General features: G+C 58.9%; 1 protein-coding gene across 1 annotated transcript in view; it reads left to right on the top strand.

Moving 5' to 3' along the window:
• Positions 1-22670, top strand: part of EFCAB6 (EF-hand calcium binding domain 6) — a gene marked incomplete at its 5' end in the record, with an annotated part of 176794 nt that overhangs the window by 97082 nt on the left and 57042 nt on the right. Inside the window, 7 exons of the mRNA XM_080660273.1 lie at positions 302-469; positions 3235-3403; positions 13783-13897; positions 18986-19119; positions 20336-20387; positions 20441-20570; positions 21016-21329. Of these exons, the coding sequence (XP_080516399.1) occupies positions 302-469; positions 3235-3403; positions 13783-13897; positions 18986-19119; positions 20336-20387; positions 20441-20570; positions 21016-21329 (1082 nt within the window). The remainder of the gene's footprint in view (positions 1-301; positions 470-3234; positions 3404-13782; positions 13898-18985; positions 19120-20335; positions 20388-20440; positions 20571-21015; positions 21330-22670) is intronic.

The raw sequence follows: 22670 nt of genomic DNA, 5'->3' as shown, positions 1-22670 counted from the left end.
TGCATCCACGGTGCCGGATGCGTGGTGTGCGTCCGCTTGGGGCTGGCACACGGCAGGCTGGGCCTGTTGTACGGGCCTCTGTGGAGACTCACACCCACTTCTCCAGGGCAGAGTGGCTGGGTCCTCGGGCAAGTGCACGTTCAGCTGCCAAGCCGGCTTTCCCAGCGGCCGCTGCCCAGGCCGCACCCCCAGGCGGGCGGGGTGCAGGTGCCCACCGCTCGCCGCCCACGCGGAGGGCAGGGCCCGTCTGTGTCGTTGCAGCCGTTCTCATGGGCGTGCTCTGCTCACCTCCCCACTCCAGGCTCTGCAGCAGGTTCCAGGATTCAGCCTCGGGAAAGGTCCTTTACAAGAACCTCCTGGCCAGCATGGGCGTCCAGGGCCTGCCCGCCGCCTGCCCAGCTAATGCCACGAAGGACCGGCCGCCCCGCGAGCACGGGCAGCAGGAGCCGCCGCCGGAGCGCGCCGAGAGGTGATGGGGGCAGATGCAGGCGCAGCGGGGATCTCGGCCCGTGGGGAAGGCAGTTAGCCAGCCTTTGTGGGCGACATGAGTTCATATTTTATGGTTTAGATAAGAAAGATGGCAGGCTGTCAACGCAGCGCTAGGGGCAGCAGATTTTGGAGCCGGCAGAGAGCTTAGGGCAGCCTTGGGCAAACTACGGCCCGCGGGCCGGATCCAGCTGTTCTATCCGGTTCTCTTGCTCTCCCCTCCGCTCCTTTACTTTGAACTTATATGAGTTCACACAAACACTCCATCCATGCTTTTGTTCTGGCCCTCCGGTCCAGTTTAAGAACCCATGGTGGCCCTCGAGTCAAAAAGTTTGCTCACCCCTGGCTTAGGGATTACTGAACTGACCTCTCATTCTAGAAACAAGGCACCGTGGGGTCTGGGGACGCCTCAAGTTTCACAAACTCCGTGGCTGTCCCGGGCCCGGAACCCAGGGCTCTCGGCCCAGAGGCCCATCCACCGCTCAGCCTGCCTTCACCTGCACTCACCTGTGCTCTGCCCCGCACTCAGACTCCTCCCGCACTCCTCCCGCAGAACACGCCGCCGCCAGGGCGCATTCCCTCACAGCGAGGTAGCATTCCCAGTGGAGTTGCACTGATGGAACATACTTAGGAAACCTATTAAAAACATTCCCGCCCTTCTTCGTTTTGGAAAATACAGGTTTAGTCTAGTGAGGAGATACTATTCTAACTTGCTTGTTCAAAGCTTACAATAAATCCACAAAGCAAGGTAAAACGTGCAGGTGTTCGGCAGACTCCACTTCACCCGTCCCCTTTGAGAGCCCCTAAGTGCGAGCCAGGGGGGTTCGGCGCTGCTAACGGCATTTGGCATCGGTCATGCGGGTGGCGGCTGCGTTATAAACGGCAGAAAGATGGCCCTTGGAGAGCAGGTCAATGCCCAGAGGTGAGAGGTCCGCCCCTAAAGCAGGAGGGCAGTCGTGGCAGCTGAGCGTTTCCTAAAACGCGGGCGTCCCGAGCCGTCTCCGAGCCGGGGGAGCAGGAAAGCGCAGGTCACTCCCGGGCTTTTCCCGGCCCTGCGCCTCGCCCCGGCCCCAGAGGTGGCTGGAGCTGAAGAAGCAATTGTCCTCCCGCACACGTCTCTCTCAACGCTGCGCACCCCTCACACTGCAAACGCCCCTCTCACACTGCACCCCTCTCACACTGCATGCCCCTCTCACACTGCATACCTCTAACACTGCATACCTCTCACACTGCACACCACCTCACACTGCACCCCTCTCACATTGCACGCCCCTCTCACACTGCATGCCCCTCTCACACTGCACCCCTCTCACACTGCATACCTCTCACACTGCACACCAACTCACACTGCACCCCTCTCACACTGCACGCCCCCCTCACACTGCACGCCCCCCTCACACTGCATGCCCCCCTCACACTGCATACCTTTCACACTGCACACCACCTCACACTGCACCCCTCTCACACTGCATGCCCCTCTCGTACTGCACGCCCCTCTCACACTGCACATCCCTCTCACACTGCATACCTCACACTGCACGCCCCCTCACACTGCATGCACCCCTCACATTGCACATGCCCGTCTCACACTGCATGTGCCCCCTCACACTGCGCGCCCCTCTCACACTGCACGCCCCTCTCACATTGCGTATCCCTCACTGCACGTGCCCCTCTCACGCTGCATACCCCTCTCACACTGCATACCTCTCACACTGCACACCCCCTCACACTGCACGCCCCTCTCACACTGCGCACACCCCTCTCACACTGCATGTGCCCCTCACATTGCACATGCCCGTCTCACACTGCATGTGCCCCCTCACACTGCGCGCCCCTCTCACACTGCATGCCCCTCTCACATTGTGTACCCCTCACTGCACGTGCCCCTCTCACGTTGCACACCCCCCTCACACTGCACCCCTCTCACACTGCGCACACCCCTCTCATACTGCATGTGCCCCTCTCACACTGCACCCCTCTCACACTGCATGCCCCTCTCACACTGCATGCCCCTCTCACACTGCATGCCCCTCTCACACTGCATGCCCCTCTCACACTGCACCCCTCTCACACTGCATGTGCCCCTCTCACACTGCATGCCCCTCTCACACTGCGCGTGCCCGTTTCACACTGCGCACGCCCCTCACACTGCATGCACCCCTCTCATACTGGACGTGCCCCTCTCACACTGCACGCCCCTCTCACACTGCACGCCCCTCTCACACTGCACGCGCCCCTCTCACACTGCACACCCGCACTCTGCCCCTGGGAAGTCACCTGGGAGGGGCTGTGGCCGCCCTTCCTTCCCACGGAGGGTGAAGACCCCTGTGACCTGGTTGCCACACAGCAGCCTGTTGGAAACGTCGTTTCCCCGGGTCACACGAAGATCCTTCCCACCACGCCTCCTGTCCCCAGCGTGTCCAGCCAGCTCAGAGCACAAGAGGAAATCCCACACACAGGCCGCAGCATTCTCTTCCCGAGGCTCCCGCCCCCCACTCGGGCATTGGGGGGAGGGGAGGGGGTCTCAACCCCACACACTGCCCCGCCAACTCGGGGCACACCTGCGCGCCCCGGGCCTGTGAGCCGTCCCCAAGGTGCGCCATCGATCCCAGCATGTTTGGCTCGCCATCTGCCTGAGCACGTTGGTGTGCCGTGAAGGGGAGGGCAAACCTCCCGGTGGTCCTGGTGGAACGGGAAGTGGGGTGTCTGTGAGGACCACCCACCGGACCTGTGCCTGCTTGCTTTCAGAACCAAGCCCACGGAGGACAAAAGCGCCCGGACCAAGCCCGTGACCAAGGACGAAGCGGTGGAGAGGCTCCGGCACTGGGTCCAGCAGCAGGACCCCGAGTTCAAGAAACGCTTTCTCGACTCGGGCAAGGACGCCAATGGCAGAGTGAACTCGTGCGACTTCAGGAAGGTAGGAGGGGCCGCCGTGTCTGTGTTCCTCTCCCGAGGCGGTCGGCTGCTCTGCCACACGATCGCTCTGCTAAGGCGCCGCGCTGGGCTTTCCAATCGCAGTTCTCATGCCGAGGCCTCGCTCAGCGACCGAAAAGGCTCCTCTCGGCCGGAAGTGTCAACTTGCTGCAGGGAACGCGTCTGATGGGGCCCGTGCTGGGCGGGTGGGGTGGGACCGGCCGCAGGCCCCTCGCTGCGGGGCAGTGCGCTGCTGGGCTTGTCCCTCTGGCGCGGGGAGAGGCGGCCGGAGAGGAGTCAGGCACGTGCTCTGGGCACCGGGGAGCCGGAGGACGGGCCGGGGGTCTGCATGGACTTCTCAGAAAGCAGCTCCGATGACGGCTTACGAGTCCTGTCGCCAGGCCCTCGCTGGGCAGCGTCAGCTCTTGTTCGGGAGGCACTGCCCTCACGTAGCCGTGCCGCGTGGACCAGTTCAGAGAAGGCGATGACATACATTTCCAAGGGGATAATTATGTGAGTGCCACTGCGTACGGGTGTCCGCCCCCAGGCTAGACGCTGTCACAGGCTCTTTGCGTGTCTTCTGTGCCAGCTCCCGACAGCAGCCCCGGGGCGGGTGGAAGAGGAGGGGCTGGCAGCACAGAGGCGGGGACAGAGGCGCCTGAGACAGCCACCCCTCCCCTCGCAGCCAGAACAGGGGACACAGAGGCCTGAGGGCGTGTGGGCACGTGGGGCTGGTGGAGAAGATTCAGGAAACACTGAGGAGTAAGGGCAGCAGAGGAGGAAGCGAGGGCTCCGGGCTCCCGAGGGAGAGCCGCAGGACCGGACTTGGGCCAGGCGGGGCGTCAGCGCCCCCCGCCCACGAGCCGCACCGTCCTTGCGAGGACACTGCCCCCGTGGTCGGGAGGCTCACCCGCTGGGCCAGTCCAGTTCGGGAACGCCTGACCGCTTCCCTCTTCTCTGTTTAATGTGAGAGGCAACCAGTGACATCACGTGAGGGGACAGTCCTCACCCAGGCGGCCTGTTGGGGTTCCCGTGAGCTCATATGCTTCTCACAGTGAAACGTGTGACTTCTGCTGGGGCAGGAGAGGGAGCGGTGCTTCTGGGGTCCCGCTAGACCCGGTCTGAGCGTGTTACCTCCGACATTACGTCATTTCTCACCACAACCCTGTACCCCGTGCTTTCCCTCCCAGGAGAGCCCTCCCAGGTCACTGCTCTGGCGACTGTGCCACGGGGCTGTGACTCCTGCGTGTTTTCATGGCATTTTATTTAAACGGTGAATCAAGAGCCGGTGGCGGTGCAGAAAACTGCTTTGGAACTTTAGGGAGCTGTAGAACCTTTCTGTTTCTTCCCTGCGTATATTTCCTTCCTCTCCCTCTCCACCACACGCAGCGTTAGCAGCAGACGCCCCCAAACAGCGTGTGAAATGAGAGGCTGCTGGTTCTCTCGGTGACGAGGATCCGGAGCTGCTGTGCAGGTCAGCGCCATGCCTGCAAGACAGCAGCTGGAGCACCAGCGTCACACGGGTTCAGGCGTTCAGAGGCAGAGCGTGAGGGGCAGAGGCTCGAGCTACACAAGTCTTTCTGTTTTAAAACGGCATTCTGAGAAGCTTCTCTCAGCAGCTTTTTTTTATGGACCAGGCCTGTGTGTGTGTGTGTGTGTGTGTGTGTGTGTGAGAGAGAGAGAGAGAGAGAGAGAGAGAGAGAGAGAGAGAGAGAGAGATTGGTTCTGGGCTGGAAACATGACCACCTTCAGGAAAAGCACGGCTCTCTTCCATGCGAGGAGAAGAGGGACGTGTTGGGCAGGAGAACAGTCTGTCAAACTCCTTCAGGAAACATGGGAGGGAGCCTGATGCGCACTTGGCAGAGGCCTGCGCCCCGGGGGAACGTGGACGGAAAAGAGGTGTGCTTGCTTGGTGACAGTGACCCGTGGGGAACATAAAATGACAAAACACCCAAGGACACAGAAGCCAAGATTAGTCTAATTGAGTAATCAGCTTCATTGAGCTACTCCATCCGCCAGGAGCGGAGGACGCGTTCCCATTCCCGTTCCCTTAGTCGGCTGTTCCTGATGGGAAGTTGTTATTCGTCACCCTCATAAGCCCCCTGAGCGCGGTGGAGCCCCCCGTCCCCCCTCCCCCAATCCCCGCTTCTCAGGCCCATCCCCGGGTCCCAGCTGAGGCCTCTGGAGACGGTCGCGGGGCCACAGAGCTGTCAGCAAACACAGGGCCCCGGGTGGGAGTGCCTTAGGGCAGCAGCGTCTGTAACAGCGGCCAGCGCCCCAGATGCTTAGCGCTCCGCCTCCGCCTCCGTGCTTCTCATCAGCTCCAAGCCGGGGCCTGGCCTAGCTCAGGAGCAGGTGCTCCTTCTCCACCCCAGCAGAGGGCCTCGCGCCCTTCCCGCCCCACTGCCGTCACTTCCTAATGGGGTTTCCAGCCCGGTCATGGGCGTATGACTCGGAAGAAAATACTTGGGGAAGCGGATAGAGTGCCTGTTCCGGAGGCCGGGTGCAGGGAGGGGACGAGCAGTCCTCGACCTTTAGCTTCCTGTTGCGGACATGTTCCTAGTCTTGCAGGTGGTTTAAGGGGGAGACCAACTGTGCGTTCGAGGTCCGCACATCTTCAGATTTGTTGGTCCAAGCCCCACACAACCGCAGGAGCAGGAGCCAGACTTGGTGTCTACTGACCACACCTCTAGGCTTCCGTCTTCGCCTGGGGGTTACCAGGCCTCTCTCCCTGGGGGGCCTGAGCGCCACACAGGCTGCTTTTCAAAAGTTGTCAACTTCGGTTTCAGACCTCAGCCCTGAGCGGTTCCAGAGATCAGCCCCGTCTGGAGGGGACCAGTCCTGGTTTGAGCCTGCCCCCTCCATCTCCACGTTCGAGATCCTAGCACCACACACCTAGCGCACGCTCTGCTGGAGGGGCCCTCCTGCTGGCCCAGCTCTATTTCCCAGGCTCAAGTCCACTCCCAGAATCCTCAGCCGTTCCCAGGGAAAATGCAATTGCATGGCCTCACTTCGCCTCTGCAGGACCCTTCTCACCTGGGAACTTCAGCCCCTGTGACAGCGCTGCTTCCTCGGCTCTCTGGTACCTTTTCATTTTGGGAGCGGATTGGGCTTTTTCAGGGGTTTGTTTTGTTCTGTTTTTCATTGGGAATGTTGGCTTGCTATGAATTACTCCATCCTATCCAGAAGCATTTGAGGGCTGTCAGTTTTATTAGTAACTACTTTATTGTTATTGGTATTTTTCTCACATATATTATTTTATTTGTTTTTATTTCTATTACCTTGATTATTGTCTTCATTCTACTTCATTGCGATTTAATTGGCGTTTCTTTTTCTAATTTCTTGAGATAAAATGTTAGATCATTACTGTTCAGCCTTTATTTCTCTAATGTATGAATTGATGGCTATACATTGCCCTCTAGGTACAGGCTTAGCCATATCATGCAAGTTTCGGTATATCATATCCTCATTATCATTCAGTTCAAAATACTTCATAATTTCCTTAGTGGTTTATCCTTTTTTCTAATGCTTAATTTTAAGTGCATTGTTTAATTTCCAAACAGTTGGGATTTTCTAATTTACCGTTTATTATCGATTTTAAAGTTGATTCCATTGTGAGGAGAGAATAGATTCTAAAGTCTAAATGATTAAGGCTGTCCTCTGAGATATTGAGCCTTGGATTATGACCCAACACATAGACGATTTTGGCAAATGTTCCATAAGCACTCGAAAAGAAGGTGTGCTCACTCCATCACGGACCTTCAGTTTTCTAAGTATGTCAATTGGGTCTATTTCATTAATTATGTTCTTCAGAACTTCTCTAGTCTGTTCAAAGTTCTGCCTGCACATTCCATTAGCTATTTAGAGCAGCGTATTGAAGTGGACTGTGGATTTGTCTAGTGAGATCCTTTTTTATTCTGTTGATTATTGCTTTGTTCGCTTTGAAGCTAAATTATTGGGTACACATAGCTCGCTGAAACTCCCTGTGAATTGTCTCCTTTACAATTATGACATGACTCTCCGGATACAGAGTAATGCTGCTTGCCTGCAAGCCTCCTTCTGCCTGATAATAATAGAGTTACTTAAGATTTCTTTTGATCCATGCTAGCAGAGAATATGTTTTTCTATCCTTTTATTTTAAACTTCCTGGGTGCTTATATTTAAAGTAAATCTCTAATGGGCACCATATAGCTGACATTTTAAAAGATATACCGTGACAGTCTTAGTCTTCTACTTGGAGTACTTAGTCCATTTTGCATTTATTTAATTACTGGTGTGGTTGGTTTTATAGCCACCCTCCCTCCCTCCCTCCGTCCCTCCCTCCCTCCCTCCCTCCCTCCCTCCCTCCCTCCCTCCCTCCAAATTAAAAGTTTGTGGCAAACCTGCATTGAACAAGCCTACTGGCACCATTTTTCCAACAGCATTTGCTCACTTTGAGTCTCGGTGTCACCCTTTAGGTAATTTGTACAATATTTCAAACGTTTTCATTATTATTATATTTGTTATGGTGACCTTTGGTCAGTGATCTGTGATATTACTGTTGCAATTATTTTAGGGGGCACCACAAACCGTGTCCATATAAGATGGCAAACTTAATAAATATTGTGTGTTCTGACTGCCCCACCGACTGGCTGTTCCCACATCTCTTTTCTTCTCCTTGGGCCTCTCTAGTCCCTGAGACACAACAATATTGAAATCAGGCCAATGATTATCCCTAAAATGGCCTTTAAGTATTCAGGGGAAAGGAAGAGTTGCACATCTCTCACTTTAAGTCAAAATCTAGAAATGGTGAAGCTTAGTGAGGAAGGCATGTGGAAAGTCGAGATAGGCCAAAAGCTATGCCTCTTGTTAGTCAAGTTGTGAAAACAAAGGAAAATTTCGTAAAGGACATTAAAAGTGCCACTCCAGTGAACACACAAATGATAAGAGAGCAAAACAGCCTATTGCTGATATGGAGTTTTAATGGTCTGGAAAGTTCAAACCAGTTACAACATCCCCTTAAGCCAGTGGTTGGCAAACTGCGGCTCTGTTGACTAATGAGTTTGCCGACCACTGACCTAGACTTTCGATTCCAATAATTACAGGCTGTTATTGTTCCTTGTGATTAAGCCCCTATCCCAGTGGTCGGCAAACTCATTAGTCAACAGAGCCGCAGTTTGCCGACCACTGCCTTAAGCCAAAGTAACTATTATAACTATGCTCAGAGATGTAAATGAAAATATACTTGTAATAAATGAAAGTGTAGGAAATCTCAGGAGACAAATAGAATTTGTGAAAAGAACCAAATGGAAGTTCTAGAGCAGAAAAATAAAATAGCTGAAATAGAAAGATTGACCACATGGGCTTAGCCACAGAATGGAGATGACAAAAGAAAGAGTCAGTGAACTTAAAGATAGGTCAATTGAAATTCTATGAACTGAAGAAAAGCAAAAGGTAAAAAAAAAAAATCGAACAGTGACTCAGGGACCTGTAGAACAACATCAGAAGGTCTAGCATAGGTATAATCAGAGTTGTAGAAGGAAAGGAAGTCGTGAGGAAATCATGGCTGAAATTTCCTAATTTTGGATAAAAGGGCTAAATGTATATTCAAGAAGCTCAGAAAACCCAAGTAAGATAAATACAAGCAAAATCACAGACAAACTGCTGAAAGCCAAGGTCAAAGAGAGAAATATTAAAAGCAGCATATGAAAACTAGAGGCCCGGTGCACAAAATTTGTGCACGGGGGAGGGGGTCCCTTCAGCCCAGCCTGCACCCTCCAATCTGGGGCATCCCTCTCACAATCCAGGACCTAAACAGGCAGTCGGACATCCCTCTCATAATCCAGGACTGCTGGCTCCCAACCGCTCGCCTGCCTGCCAGCCTGATCACCCCCTAACCACTCCCCTGCCAGCCCGATTGCCCCTAACTGCCCTCCCCTGCAGGCCTAGTCGCCTCTAACTGCCCTCCCCTGCTGGCCATCTTGTTTCCACATGGGGGCGGCCATCTTGTGTGTGTTGGAGTGATGGTTAATTTGCATATTACCTCTTTATTATATAGGATGACATATTACAAATGGGGGAAAAAGGATTTGAATCCCCTTTCACTGCTCATCAGAACAGTGGAAGCCAGAAACAGTGGGACAATACCTTTAACTAACATGCTGGAAAGGAAACAAAAAGTCTCTCCACCCAGAATTTACATCCCGCAAAAGTCTCCTTTAAGAAAGAAAGGGAAATAAAGATATTTTCAGATAAAAACACAAACACACAAAGATAATTTATTACAAGCAGATCTTCACTATAAGAAACGTTCAAGGAAGTTTTCAGGTTGAAGGAATTTGAAACTAGGTCGAGACTCAGGTGCACATAAAGGAATAAACAACATTGGAAATGGTGAATAACTGATTAAACATATAAACATAAAGGGCTATTTTTCTTAATTTACAAAGGATGTTTAGGGTAAACATAATACTGTCTGGTGGGGTTTATACTGGTAGATGTAAAACAAGTTAGTATAAAGGACAGGAGGGGGTAAAGTCCCGTATGCTTTCTGCATTTTATCTGGAGTGGGCCACTGTTCACGCTAAATAGACTATGAGAAGTTAAGGGTCTGTATTGTAACCCTCAGAAAGAAGAGATGCAGAGGCCTTGCAAGCATGTGCTGCTCACACCTGGAGACCGGGGCAGGGGCGGGGTTCTCCCATGGGAGGCTCTGCGGTAGCTGGGCTGAGCTGAGTCACTTTCTCAGTGAGAAGGAGCATGAACTGCGAACCAGCGCCTGTCCACCGAGAGCCCAGCGTTGATCCCGTGGAATGGCAAGGTCTCGCGAGGAAGAATCGCTCCCCAGTGTAAATGACATCCGGGGGGTGCAGGGACTCGTTGGCGAATCAGAACGTGCCAGGCCACAGGTTGTTACGCTCTGAGGAACTTTCTCAGGGAAATGCCTCCTAGGGAAGACTGAAGGACATCACTTGAATGCTTAAACGTTTTGCAATCTGTTTTACAAATGGTGCCGTTTAGCCTTACGTGGTATTGCAAATTGCCTCCCAGGCTTGTGATCAAGCTGGTGGATTTGCCGCTGTGCTCATCTTAGAGATGAGAGCGGTGCAGGGGGGCATTGGGCAGGGGCCCTAGTGCTTGGGAGGTGCGCAGTGTCTCTCCTGGGATTGGTCCTTTGCAGTGCTCTGTGCAGAGAGGGGACTGCGCGCCTGCGCCAGGGCCAGGCCGCCTGCAGCACACCCCACCTCCCACTTCTCAACCCTCCAGGCTGTGAAGCATGTGACTACAGACACTTCCTTACTCTCCATCACATATGTTTTTATGAGAGGCTGAGCAGGAGGAATTTGCGATGAATAATTCATGTGTAATTGTTTTCAAAATATAAAGTTACTTTGCTTTTAAAAAAATCTTTACTGTTTAAAGTATTACAGATGTCCCCTTTCCCCCCATTAACCCCTTCTAGCCCACCCAAGGCTTTTCCACACATTAGTGTCTGTGTCCATGGGTTGTGCATATATGTTCTATGAAGTTATTTTTCAAAGAAAGCAATCTGTCCCTTCTGCTGCTTCCGCGGGGCCACAGCGGTCTGGCTGAGTACTTGCGTGCCCCGCCAGGACAGGCTCCCCACAGGGCCGGGCCGGGGTGCGTGTGCAGATGGCATGGAACTACTAGAATTTCCAGTCACGTGCAGCCTGCCCGAGTCCCCAGGCAGGCCCTTGATGGTCTTGGAATCCAGCGCTGCTCCCCACGAGGCTCCAGGCAATGCAGCAACACCTGCATTCCCTCTGTTTTCCTTGTCTCTGATCCTGCACCAAGCAGGATTGCTTACACACACACACACACACACACACACACACACACACACACACGCCCAGCCGACTCCAGGGCTTGATCAGGTGGGCGGTACAGATACAATGAGCCGCTGTCTGTTGTAGTCAGTTTATTACTGACGTACACAGCCTAAGGTGCCAGCTCCCTGCGCCCCAGTCCCGCACACCAAAAAGGATGTCACCAAAACAGGAGTTGACAACCGCCTTGCAGGTTGCGGGTACCCTGTGCAGCTAAGTGGGCATGTAGTCTGCAGCTGTAGTGTGAGAAGGCCGGGCAGAAGGCTCCGTACCTCATTAGAACCCGGGCAGGCTCCCTCCTTGGTGTTCCAGAGATCTCTATGGTGTCTACCACGACCAGATTAGCCTCTAGCTGTGTGACTGATTTGGATATCTGAGAGGTGCCAGGGCTCTGAGACAGAGCCCTTCCTTCCCCAGAGGCCTATTCCAGCCGTGGAGTGGAGTTGATCATCGTGGTTGATAAGAAAGTGTAACTGGGGCAAGTCGCTTGAACTCTAAGCCTAGGTTTCCACATCTTTAGAATGTGGTTAGTAAGAGTGACTTTCTCAAGGCTTATTATAAGTATTAACTGACACTTAAAAATACCTGTGAGGAACTTAGCACAATGCCTGGCACGTAGCATTGCTACATGAAGATGATGATGGTGTTTGTGATGGTGATGAAGGCGATGGTTATGATGATGATGGTGGTTATGATGGTGATGATGATGATAGTGATGGTGATTATGGTGATGAAGATGGTGATGATGATGATGGTGATGGTTATGATGATAATGGTGGTTATGATGGTGATGATGGTGACGATGATAGTGATGTTGATGATGGTGATGGTTATGGTGATGATGGTGATGGTGATAGTTATGATGGTGACAATGATGATGATGGTTATGATGATGATAATGATAGTGATAATGGTAATGGTTATGATGGTGATGGTGGTGGTGGTGATGATAGTTATGATGATGGTGACAATGATGATAATGATAGTTATGATGATGATGATGATGATGGTGGTTATGATGGTGATGATGGTGATGGTAATGGTGATGATGGTGATAATAATGGTGATGGTGATGATGAAGATGATAATGGTGGTGATAATGGTGATGATGGTGATGGAGATGGTAATGGTGGTGATGGTAATGGTGATGATAACGGTGATGGTGCTGATGGTGATGAAGATGGTAATGGTGGTGATGATGGTGATGGTAATGGTGATGATGATGGTGATAATAATGGTGATGGTGATGATGAAGATGGTAATGGTGGTGATGATAATGGTGATGATGGTGATGGAGATGGTGATGATGAAGATGGTAATGGTGGTGATGATAATGGTGATGATGGTGATGGAGATGGTAATGGTGGTGATGGTGATGATGGTGATGGTGATGAAGATGGTGGTGGTGTTGATGGTGGTAGTGATGATGGTGGTGATGATGAAGTGTCCTATCTCACTTCCTCCTCCTGTTTCCTTTCCCCATTTAGCTTTCTCCCCTGAACGCAGTCAGTGTAGTGCTGACCCTGCTATGCCTCTGCTCTCTGGCTTACTCTGGCTTCCTGTGCCGTCAGACCCCTGACATTTGTTAGCAGCTGGTCTGTGTGTCCCCAGGCCTCCAAAACACACTTTCTTCAAAACCTATCTCTAGACGCGGCTCTCCCAGACAGCCTTCCTTCATATGCCATGCATGGGATGGGGGTGGGAGTCATGCAATTCTATGTCCTTTTTCTAGAAGAAGAGCCGTGTTTTCTCATTTAAATTGCAAATACTTTGAGAGTAGCAGGGATGATGCCTTCTGTCCCGCCTCTCTCCTCCCCGCATCATTTCTGGGGTCTCACCTCCAGGCAGGGAGTTCGTCAGGGTTGTTGACTGGCCATTGACAAAAGGGTGCTGTCAACATCTGTCCCTTGAACAGCCCATCCCATCTCCTGGGACAGCGTCTAGATAATTGCCCCCCCACACACACACACACAGACATGTACACAGGATGGAAACGGTAAGCAGTCGGTGTGTGTGGTGAGTGAAGGGATCCTGGATAACATTCGGTGAGTGGCGTGTCTCAGGAGAGAAAAACAGTGCCGTGGGTGCCCCCCAAAACGTAGCTTGCCGTGTAAACTGTCAGTCATAATGAAACTTTAATCAGAATTTTAGTTTTTCCTCTGCAGACTGCCGTGCTTTGTTTTGTTCATGTTTGCCAGGGTACGTGTGACTGTAAATCTAACTTAGGAGGCTCGAAAGCCATTGCACTCACAGCACGTGTGTGTGATTTCGGTAACGTGGATGGCCCGGCCCTGAGAAGGTGTGCAGTGCTGCCTGCAGCCCGAACGCCCTGCAGGCAGAGCCCCAGGCTGGGCGCCGCTGGCTCCTCTGTTCGCTCACCGGCACAGCAAACAAACCTGGGACAGGGCCAGGGACCAGGGCACCGGGGCCTGCCCACAGGAGCCTGTGGGTGGGCAGACAAGTACTGATTGCAGGCTGGAGCCCGGGGCTGCGGGGCTGCGGGCTCAGCCGGGACCCCGACCACATAAGCACCGCCCCCTCACTGTCTCCCTGTCAGGTGCTGGAAAATCACGGGATGCCCATGGATGAGGACCAGTATGCTCAGCTGACTGCAGCCATCGGATATAAGAAAGAAGGGATGAATTACCTGGATCTCGCAGCAGGATTTGAAGGTAGCTCATCGCCAAGGGCAAACCCTGCCGACACGGCGCGTCTCCCCAGGTGGCACCCCAGTCTTTCTGAGCCGTGAGGAGTGCTCCTGCAGCGGGGCTGGGCAAGCGCGAGCCCAGGGCTTGGCGCGGAGCTGCGCTCCGGCTGGAACAGGCACTTCGTTCCCTTTTATCTGACTGTTCGGCCTTCTTGCTTTTGTGGTTAAGCTTAGCTGTGATGCAGAATTTTGCCTGACAGAGCCATCTACAAACTCAGAGCAAAATGGTGTGTAAAATTCACTCCAAAGCCCTCGGAGCCTTAAATCACACCCCATGTTCTTTAAGGTTTTCCTCTTTGAAAAACTGCTGGGCCCGGCCCGTGTGGCTCAATGGTGAGAACGTCAGCCCACATACCGAAGGGTCATGGGTTCGATTCCCGGTCACGGTCACAAACTGGGTTGCAGGTTTGACCCACAGTCGAGGCACGTGTGGGAGGCAATGATCAATGTGTCTCTCACATCAGTGTTTCTCTGTGTCTCTCTTCCTCCCTCCCTTCCACCCTCTTTAAAAATCAGTGGAAAAAATACCCTCCGGTGAGGATTAACTGAGAAACAAAAGCCCAGGTTATCTGCAGTGAATGGCAGCTGGGCATGGCAGGGCACGCGGCCTTTCCTCCTGGCCAGCCCATGAGGACACAGGGTTCTGCCAGGGGTCCTCAAACTACGGCCCGCGGGCCACACGCGGCCCGCCGAGGACATTTATCCGGCCCGCCGGGTGCCGCTGCCCGTCCTGCTTAGCAGCCGACTCGTCCCGGGCCCGCAGTGCGCATAGGAATTTGTTCATAGTTTGTTTTTTATTTTAAACTATAGTCCGGCCCTCCAACGGTCTGAGGGACAGTGAACTGGCCCCCTGTTTAAAAAGTTTGAGGACCCCTGGTCTGGAGCTTGGTCGGGCGGTACCCTGGGGCTCTGCCAGAGTGGCGCTGGGCTCCTCACCAGGAAAACGCAGCGGTCCCCCAGCCCCCCAGCCCTCCATCTGCCAGGCCCAGAGGGACAGCGGTCCCCACACGAGGTGAAGGGCAATGCCAGAAGCCATCCCCTTTGGAATTTTACGCTCTGACTGGGTATATGTTTTGAAGGAAAAGGAATCACATTTATTTCAGGGAGTGTTTCCAGTGTGCCAGGAAGGGAACGGGGGCCCAGGTGGGTCGGTCACTGGCCGGCGGTCCCCGAGCAGTGAGTCCGCTGCACAGCGGGAACTCGATCGGCAGCTGCTCCTGGCCTCCTCCCGGCCCCGCCTGTTCTTTCCCTCACTGTCCTCCTCCTCCTCCTCCTCCTCCTCCTCCTCCTCCTCCTCCTCCTCCTCCTCCATCAGTCCCAGTGCTGTCTGTCACCCACCTGGTTGGAGGGATTGAGGTTCTGGCCAGAGGTCGGGTTGGGGCGGGCTGGGGGGCGGGTGCGTGTTGCGGACCTGGCCAAACAGCTCGGGAGGTGTTACCTGCCAGGCGCACCGAACCTGGGGGAGGCCCCTGCAGGCCCAGGTGGAGCGGGCAGGAGCCAGATTCACTCCTGGCTCACAGGATGCCGCAAGCTCCGGGCGCACTGCCCACATCCAGCCCGCAGACGCGTCTGTGGGGGGCGGGAGGGGGTTTCTACCTTGCAGAACCACGTCCCAGTTCACAGCCTCCAGACAGGGCCGCACTCGCGTCCCACCTGATGGACGGATGGGTTTCGGAGTGCGTCCTGCTGCCTTCCTGGTTCCAGGCGCCAGAGCGGGCACGGCGCAGTGCTAAGCAGCTGGGCTCTGGCGCCCGACGGGCCTGGCTCAGCCGTGCTGTCCATGAGCGCTCACCTTGGGGAGCTGGGCCCCCTGCGCTCCATCTCCTCACCCTAAAGTGGGCACGATGATAGCCTTCCTCCCGAGCAGCTGGGCCTGGGGGACATCTTCGTCTCGGGGTTGAAAGGGCCAAGCGCAGGATTGAGCAGGTTCCTGGGCAGGAAATGGCTGTTGAGTTAGTGAATGTCGACCGGACTCCACCTCCTGGGCTCAGGACGTGATTCCCGGAAACAGAGCCCAGGCAGGAGGTCTCTCCTCGGCTGCGGGATGCAGGGGTGAGCGAGACGTGTCCCTGCCCCGCAGGAAGGACGGGGAGCAGGACGAGGGCGCGTGCGAGGGCCGGGGGCAGCACGTGCTGGGCGGGAGCGTGGCCGCGCCGTCCGGAGGGCAGGCTCCTGAGAGGGAAGTGTCCGAGGAGCTGAGGGACAGGACAGCGGGTCCAGCACAGTTCCGTGTGGTCAGCTTCAGGGCCGGATCCTGTGTGGCGGGGCTTACGGGCCCGGGCGGGAGGATCCAGTGCTGGCGCAGAGGCGGGGGGATCCAGCGCTGGCGCAGAGGCGGGGGGGGGGATCCAGCGCTGGCGCAGAGGCGGGGGGGGGGGGGATCCAGCGCTGGCGCTGAGGCGGGAGGATCCAGTGCTGGCGCAGAGGCGGGGGGATCCAGTGCTGGCGCAGAGGCGGGGGGATCCAGTGCTGGCGCAGAGCGGGAGGATCCAGCGCTGGCGCAGAGGCGGGAGGATCAGTGCTGGCGCAGAGGCGGGGGGATCCAGTGCTGGCGCAGAGGCGGGGGGGGGGGGGGATCCAGTGCTGGCGCAGAGGCGGGGGGATCCAGCGCTGGCGCAGAGGCGGGGGGATCCAGTGCTGGCGCAGAGGCGGGTGGGGGGAACCAGTGCTGGCGCAGAGGCGGGGGGGGGGGATCCAGCGCTGGCGCAGAGGCGGGGGGATCCAGCGCTGGCGCAGAGGCGGGGGGGGGGGATCCAGCGCTGGCGCAGAGGCGGGGGGGGGGATCCAGCGCTGGCGCAGAGGCGGGGGGGGGGGGATCCAGCGCTGGCGCAGAGGCGGGGGGGGGATCCAGCGCTGGCGCAGAGGCGGGGGGGGGATCCAGCGCTGGCGCAGAGGCGGGGGGGGGGATCCAGCGCTGGCGCAGAGGCGGGGGGGGGGATCCAGCGCTGGCGCAGAGGCGGGGGGGGGGATCCAGCGCTGGCGCAGAGGCGGGGGGGGGGGGATCCAGTGCTGGCGCAGAGGCGGGGGGGGGGGGGATCCAGCGCTGGCGCAGAGGCGGGGGGATCCAGCGCTGGCGCAGAGGCGGGGGGGGGGGATCCAGTGCTGGCGCAGAGGCGGGGGGGGGGGGATCCAGTGCTGGCGCAGAGGCGGGGGGGGGGATCCAGTGCTGGCGCAGAGGCGGGGGGGGGGATCCAGCGCTGGCGCAGAGGCGGGGGGATCCAGCGCTGGCGCAGAGGCGGGGGGGGGGGATCCAGCGCTGCGCAGAGGCGGGGGGGGGGGATCCAGCGCTGGCGCAGAGGCGGGGGGGGGATCCAGCGCTGGCGCAGAGGCGGGGGGGGGGGATCCAGCGCTGGCGCAGAGGCGGGGGGGGGGGGGATCCAGCGCTGGCGCAGAGGCGGGGGGGGGGATCCAGCGCTGGCGCAGAGGCGGGGGGGGGGGGGATCCAGCACTGGCGCAGAGGCGGGGGGATCCAGTGCGGTGCAGAGGCGGGGATCCAGCGCTGGCGCAGAGGCGGGAGGATCCAGCGCTGGCGCAGAGGCGGGGGGGGGGGATCCAGCGCTGGCGCAGAGGCGGGGGGGGGGGATCCAGCGCTGGCGCAGAGGCGGGGGGGGGGATCCAGCACTGGCGCAGAGGCGGGGGGATCCAGTGCGGTGCAGAGGCGGGGGATCCAGTGCTGGCGCAGAGGCGGGAGAATCCAGCGCTGGCGCAGAGGCGGGGGGGGATCCAGCGCTGGCGCAGAGGCGGGGGGATCCAGCGCTGGCGCAGAGGCGGGGGGGGGGGGATCCAGCGCTGGCGCAGAGGCGGGGGGGGGGGATCCAGCGCTGGCGCAGAGGCGGGGGGGGGAGGGATCCAGCGCTGGCGCAGAGGCGGGGGGGGGGATCCAGCGCTGGCGCAGAGGCGGGGGGGGGGATCCAGCGCTGGCGCAGAGGCGGGGGGGGGGATCCAGCGCTGGCGCAGAGGCGGGGGGGGGGATCCAGCGCTGGCGCAGAGGCGGGGGGGGGGATCCAGCGCTGGCGCAGAGGCGGGGGGGGGGGATCCAGTGCTGGCGCAGAGGCGGGGGGGGGGGGGGATCCAGCGCTGGCGCAGAGGCGGGGGGATCCAGCGCTGGCGCAGAGGCGGGGGGGGGGGATCCAGTGCTGGCGCAGAGGCGGGGGGGGGGGGATCCAGTGCTGGCGCAGAGGCGGGGGGGGGATCCAGTGCTGGCGCAGAGGCGGGGGGGGGGGATCCAGCGCTGGCGCAGAGGCGGGGGGATCCAGCGCTGGCGCAGAGGCGGGGGGGGGGATCCAGCGCTGGCGCAGAGGCGGGGGGGGGGGATCCAGCGGCTGGCGCAGAGGCGGGGGGGGGGATCCAGCGCTGGCGCAGAGGCGGGGGGGGGGGATCCAGCGCTGGCGCAGAGGCGGGGGGGGGGATCCAGCGCTGGCGCAGAGGCGGGGGGGGGGATCCAGCGCTGGCGCAGAGGCGGGGGGGGGGGGGATCCAGCACTGGCGCAGAGGCGGGGGGGATCCAGTGCGGTGCAGAGGCGGGGGATCCAGCGCTGGCGCAGAGGCGGGAGGATCCAGCGCTGGCGCAGAGGCGGGGGGGGGGATCCAGCGCTGGCGCAGAGGCGGGGGGGGGGATCCAGCGCTGGCGCAGAGGCGGGGGGGGGGATCCAGCACTGGCGCAGAGGCGGGGGGATCCAGTGCGGTTGCAGAGGCGGGGGATCCAGTGCTGGCGCAGAGGCGGGAGAATCCAGCGCTGGCGCAGAGGCGGGGGGGGGATCCAGCGCTGGCGCAGAGGCGGGGGGGGGGGATCCAGCACTGGCGCAGAGGCGGGGGGGGGGGATCCAGCGCTGGCGCAGAGGCGGGGGGGGGGGGGATCCAGCGGCTGGCGCAGAGGCGGGGGGGGGGGGAGGATCCAGCGCTGGCGCAAGGCGGGGGGGGGGAGGATCCAGCGCTGGCGCAGAGGTGGGAGGATCCAGCGCTGGCGCAGAGGTGGGAGGATCCAGTGCTGGTGCAGAGGCGGGAGGTGCGCAGGCCCCCTGGAGACGGGCCTCTGACCTACGCGATCGTTTTAGGAGCTAAAACGAATGGACTGCAAGTGACTGAGCCTCAGACCTCAGTTCTTCCAAAGAACAGCCTGGCCAGCTACTTCATGACCGCTGAGGAGTGCCTGAAGCTTCTGCCCCAGAGACTGAGGGAAAACTTCCCGGTAAGCGCGGCCTGGCTCCCGCCTGGCTCCCGCCTGGCTCAGCTGGCCACCGGCCACTCTGGCCGCCTGGGCTGTGACCCCTGAAGCCCACCTTGTCCGGCTCCTCCAGGAACACGGCGCTCCCTCCACCTCCTGGGAGGAGCTGCATCCCCTCGCCTCCCTGCGCCCTTCCCTGAGGTCCGTACACGGCGGTCCTGGGCCTCACTTTGGGGTGATGGGGGCAGGCTGTCCTGGGCCTCACTTTGGGGTGATGGGGGCAGGCGGTCCTGGGCCTCACTTTGGGGTGATGGGGGCAGGCGGTCCTGGGCCTCACTTTGGGGTGATGGGGGCAGGCGGTCCTGGGCCTCACTTTGGGGTGATGGGGGCAGGCGGGTCCTGGGCCTCACTTTGGGGTGATGGGGGCAGGGCTATATAGGCCTCACTTTGGGGTGATGGGGGCAGGGCGGTCCTGGACCTCACTTTGGGGTGATGGGGGCAGGGCGTCCTGGCCTCACTTTGGGGTGATGGGGGCAGGCGGTCCTGGGCCTCACTTTGGGGTGATGGGGGCAGGCGGTCCTGGGCCTCACTTTGGGGTGATGGGGGCAGGCGGTCCTGGGCCTCACTTTGGGGTGATGGGGGCAGGCGGTCCTGGGCCTCACTTTGGGGTGATGGGGGCAGGGGCTATATAGGCCTCACTTTGGGGTGATGGGGGCAGGGCGGTCCTGGGCCTCACTTTGGGGTGATGGGGGCAGGGCTATATAGGCCTCACTTTGGGGTGATGGGGGCAGGCGGTCCTGGGCCTCACTTTGGGGTGATGGGGCAGGGCTATATAGGCCTCACTTTGGGGTGATGGGGGCAGGCGGTCCTGGGCCTCACTTTGGGGTGATGGGGGCAGGGCGGTCCTGGGCCTCACTTGGGGTGATGGGGGCAGGGCTATATAGGCCTCACTTTGGGGTGATGGGGGCAGGGCGGTCCTGGGCTTCACTTTGGGGTGATGGGGGCAGGGCTATATAGGCCTCACTTTGGGGTGATGGGGGCAGGCGGTCCTGGGCCTCACTTTGGGGTGATGGGGCAGGGCGGTCCTGGGCCTCACTTTGGGGTGATGGGGGCAGGGCTATATAGGCCTCACTTTGGGGTGATGGGGGCAGGGCTATATAGGCCTCACTTTGGGGTGATGGGGGCAGGCGGTCCTGAGCGTGGCGGAGCGGGGAGGCCTCTGACGGGCGCTCTGTTGCAGAACCTGTACGCGGCCTTCTTCCGCATGGACACCAACAGGGACGGCATCGTCAGCATGCAGGACCTGCACAGGGCTGCTGGAGCACCTGCTCTTCAAACCTCAAAGACGACCAGTTCGAGCGCCTCGTGGCCCTCCTGGGCTTGAGGCTCAGCGTCACGTTGAATTTTCGGGAATTTCGAAATCTGTTTGAGGAGACCCCACCCACAACAGACGACCCGCCTCAACGACTCATCAGGTAAGAAGACGGCGCAGTTCGGCGTCGGCCCCCTCTGCCGCCTTTGCCAACACCTGGTCCACCTTTCCGCTGCCCACGGGGCACAAAGAAGGCAGCCCGCCTCCGCGAGCCATCATTCCGTCCTCTTCTTAGTCAAGCAAACCCCCAAAGAGTAGCGTTCAGGGCAGGACGCCTGGGACACGCAGGCGCAGAGTGAAGACACCCGACGGACCCGATCTCACTGTCACTCGTCCCGCTCTGACGGGAGCTGTGCATGCGCTCGCAATGGGGTTCCTTCTATAAATCGGGGCTCAGCGGTGCCGACGGCTCTGGGAGATGCAAGGACCCCTTCCAGCCCTTTCCCAGCCACGGCCACTCCCCGGCGCCGTCCACCCCAGGCCGGCCTCGCGCAGCCAGGAGGAGGGCCCCGGCTCCCCGTCCCCTCGGTTTCCTTGATGAAGCACAGACCCCAGGTGGTGACAGGCCCCCCGTGCTCCCTGGGCATCACCGTCGGCTACCGCTGGGACCCGCTGAAGGTCATCACGAAGGAACGGAGTGGCCACTCGGCCCGCCTTGGCCAGCCGTTAGGACAGCCGTTAGGAGTACAACGCCAGTATCTGAAGGTTGCTGTCCCCGTGATAACAGGGAGGTGTGTTTTCTGCTACAACGAAGTGACACTGCCCCCCGGGGGGAGCCCCACGCCCGTCACGGCCACTGAGAGCCTCGTCCAGGCTGCAGGAAGCCCCGTGGTGGCGCACATTCGCCTCCGGCACGTGCTGGGTCTGTTTGCTGCGGCCCGGACAGCAGCCAGGAGAGATGACACGAGCCTCTTCCTGAGGGACACGTGTGCCCGCGCCGCCACCTGCTTCTAGCTGCTCGGCTCCCGGGCGCTCTCACGGGAGCCCTGATTGCTTCACAGGAACCCACACAAAAGCTCGTCCTCAGAAGGAGTTTTCTGGAGAACGCATGCAGAATGAGCACGGAGCATTTCCAGCACAAAGCGCAATCTTCCCGTTCAAATCAGTCCGCTTCTTCCTTGTCTTCTCTCATTCACTCGTCAGATGTTCCCTGAGGCTGAGTGTGTGCCAGACGTTGCCCCGGGACAGGTGCTGCCAAGACGAAGGAGACGAACACTCGCTCTGAGGGGCTCACGGTTGAATGTGGGGCCCGTGCAATAGAAAGACCTCCACTCGGTTCCCGGTGTCTGAGTGCCACGGGACAGCCTGCGAGGGCGCCGGGGAAGGGGGGCATTTGAGCGGAGTCTTGCGGTGTGAGTCCGAGTTTTCAGGTTCAGCTGCCAGAACGTGGTTCAAGGCCAGGGAACAGCATTTGCAAAATCACAGAGGTGGGAGCACATTCAGGAAACGGGAGACAGTGTGTGCGCAGGAGCAGCGGGCATGTGGGGTGCAGTGAGAGGCGGGTAGGAGCAGCGAGCATGTGGGGTGCAGTGAGAGGCGGCAGGGTTGGGGCATGTGGGGTGCAGTGAGAGGCGCAGGGTTGGGGCATGGGAGGGGGCTTGTTGGGAGAGGCGGCAGGGTTGGGGCATGGGGGGGGCTTGCTGGGAGAGGCGGCAGGGGCGTGGGACGGGGTGTGTGGAGGAGGAGGCAGGGGCGGGGGGGGGGACATGGGGGAGGAGGCATGGGTGGGGGCATGTGGGGGAGGCCTGGAGACCAGGGCAGTGGTGAAGGGGCTCGAGTGCCAGGGTGAGGAGTCCATTGGTGGCAGGAGAGGGTTTGTGTCGTGGACTGGGGGTGACACTGGGCTGTGGGATGAGCCTGGAGTAGCCCCAGAGCAGGGATGGACGTGAAGGAGAAGCCGGAGCCCAGGGGCACCCGGCGTGGCTCCTAGACGCCCACCAAGGTGCCGCTCTAGGAAGCCGAGCCCTCCCCCCCCACCCCCCACCCCCCACCCCGCCGCCAGACCTGTGCCTGCGCTTCAGGAGGACGAACCCTGTACTCCCCGGCCGCCGCCGGGCATCGCTGTCCGACTCCAGGTGAAGGAATTGGGGCTGAAGAAGAGTTAGCGAAGAACAGTTAGCAACTTGCCCGGACAGCGGGTGGCAGGGCGAGGGTGAGCCCAGGGTGCCTGTCGGAGGGGCTGCTTTCTCTGCCTGGAGGCCCC

Source organism: Plecotus auritus (genome assembly GCF_963455305.1).
Source record: "Plecotus auritus genome assembly, chromosome: 3".
Classification (NCBI taxonomy): Eukaryota; Metazoa; Chordata; class Mammalia; order Chiroptera; family Vespertilionidae; genus Plecotus; species Plecotus auritus.
This window is presented reverse-complemented; position numbering and strand designations above follow the sequence as displayed.